This window comes from Diabrotica virgifera, chromosome 3 (assembly GCF_917563875.1).
Source record: "Diabrotica virgifera virgifera chromosome 3, PGI_DIABVI_V3a".
Classification (NCBI taxonomy): Eukaryota; Metazoa; Arthropoda; class Insecta; order Coleoptera; family Chrysomelidae; genus Diabrotica; species Diabrotica virgifera.
In genome coordinates, this window is record NC_065445.1 from 70,384,455 (window position 1) to 70,386,264 (window position 1,810).

Consider the following 1,810-nt stretch of genomic DNA (forward strand, 5'->3'; position numbering starts at 1 on the left):
ACCTGTCACGGAATTTCCCTCCAAATTCGCCGATTCTCGAGATAATGAATTTATTCCAACTCAAACGTTCTCACTGTATATACCTCCTCTATTTTTTCGATTCAGTAGCATGCAACTAGAATCAGTTGTTGTCAAAGATTTGGCACATTCATTGCAATTTAGGGTTTGAACAAGCTTTTTGCTTGTTCAAATATATACCCAATTTAAAATTTTGTTGTGATTCACAAAGAACTGCTCCTGTAAATTTGGTAAAAAATCCTCCTCAAATTCATATAATAAATCTAAACAAAGATTTTTCGAGGAGACATTTAATAGGTGTATGATCTTCTCTTAAGGAAGACAAATTGAATTTTCGGATTAAGTAATTTCACTATGAATTAGCAACCTTTTATATGCCTGCTCAAATTGCCATGCTGTGGTTATTTGAAAATCCTCATCGTCTTCATATTGCGGTAAAAAACATTTCCAAATAATCCTGGCTTAATTTGTAGGTCAATAAAAAGTTCAAAACTTTTTATTGAAATTAAATTAAAATCAAAATCCTTTGACCAAATCATTAAACAAATTTTGCACACTTGTTAAACAGATTATCAAGCCCAAAAATCCTGTTTTCTACCAGTGTTTAAAATATTAATACCTTCATAATCTGTTAGCGTACTTAAAATAACCAATAGAATTATTTACAAAACTAGTTAAAAATGTTTCACTACTCTTATACAATGGCTTTTTAACTGGGTGCTGCCAAAAAAGTTTCGTATGTTCAAAAAATCAAACACATTATTGTTTCTGCAAAAGGTTGCAGTGGCTTTTACATATTGGAAAGCTGGTATATTTAAGTCTTTTACAAAATGCTCTAAGGTGTCACTCACACTTGAACTTAACCCTCATTTTTTCTTTGTAATAATTTAAGTGTCTCCTCCAAGTTTGGTCGCACAATGTATACCTTTATCTTCTTGAAGGTTAACCATCTGTTTAAAATATTCCCGTTTAATGGCATTCCCTCCACTATATCTTAGGTCTCCATAGTTACCTAGAGCATTGCGCACCAGTTTAATCATGTGACATGCATGGAATATGATATGTATTTTCTCATGTTTAATTCTTAATTCTTTATGTTTTCTGGTTAAAATTCTTCCTTGTTTAGGTTCTTTCTTGAGATGGGCAGGAAAATCAAACACAAATGGAACACCTGACTTTTTTAGCATCCTATTTCTATGGACATTAACTTCATAATCCTCAGAAGTGAAATGTTTTTCACAAATTACGGATGTTTTACTAGGAATAAAATTCACTCTTCTTATTGCATACAACCACAATTTTCTCCGGTTAGGGTCCATAGGAATCCTAAAATACAGGTATTTTGTGAAATTGTTTATTTACAATGAAAATTTTAAGGGATAAAAATGAATTGGAGAGAATAACCAACCTGTGAAACTTTTTCTTGTGTCTATTACACCTACTGCAAGATTCAACCATTTTCAAACAGATATAATAAAACTAGAAATCTCTTGAAAGTTGTACTGCACCTGTACTGTCTAGAATAGAAATGTTTTAATGTTTATCACCATTCAATTTCCAATCCAAGTGGAAGTGTAAAATTCTCCCTACTCAAAAAACAAATATTAATTCAAATCCGCGCGTTTTCTTTATGTGATTGGTATAGGGCTTTTCATTCACAGTCATTTGTTTCGAGCTTCTCTCATATGTCGTATACTCCGTGAATATTAATATTATACACAGATTATACAATATATGACAGAAGCTCGAAACAAACGGCAATCGATGAAAAGTCCTATTGACACATTGACAG

General features: G+C 31.9%; 1 protein-coding gene across 1 annotated transcript; it reads right to left on the reverse strand.

The window, feature by feature from the left end:
• Positions 1-707: 707 nt before the first annotated feature.
• On the reverse strand, positions 708-1,722 carry LOC114325276 (THAP domain-containing protein 2-like). Its single transcript, XM_028273292.2, has 2 exons — positions 1,427-1,722; positions 708-1,344 (listed from the first exon to the last, which is right to left on the reverse strand). The coding sequence occupies exons 1-2, from the start codon at positions 1,474-1,476 to the stop codon at positions 906-908; spliced, it is 489 nt and encodes a 162-aa protein (XP_028129093.2). The 5' UTR covers positions 1,477-1,722; the 3' UTR covers positions 708-905.
• Positions 1,723-1,810: the final 88 nt, after the last annotated feature.

Excerpts from the sequence above, each read along its gene's own strand:
- LOC114325276 (XM_028273292.2), bottom strand. The coding sequence starts at position 1,476 with ATGGTTGAATCTTGCAGTAGGTGTAATAGACACAAGAAAAAGTTTCAC. Across the intron at positions 1,345-1,426 it reads CACAAGAAAAAGTTTCACAG|GATTCCTATGGACCCTAACC; the intron begins GTTGGTTATTCT and ends CCTGTATTTTAG.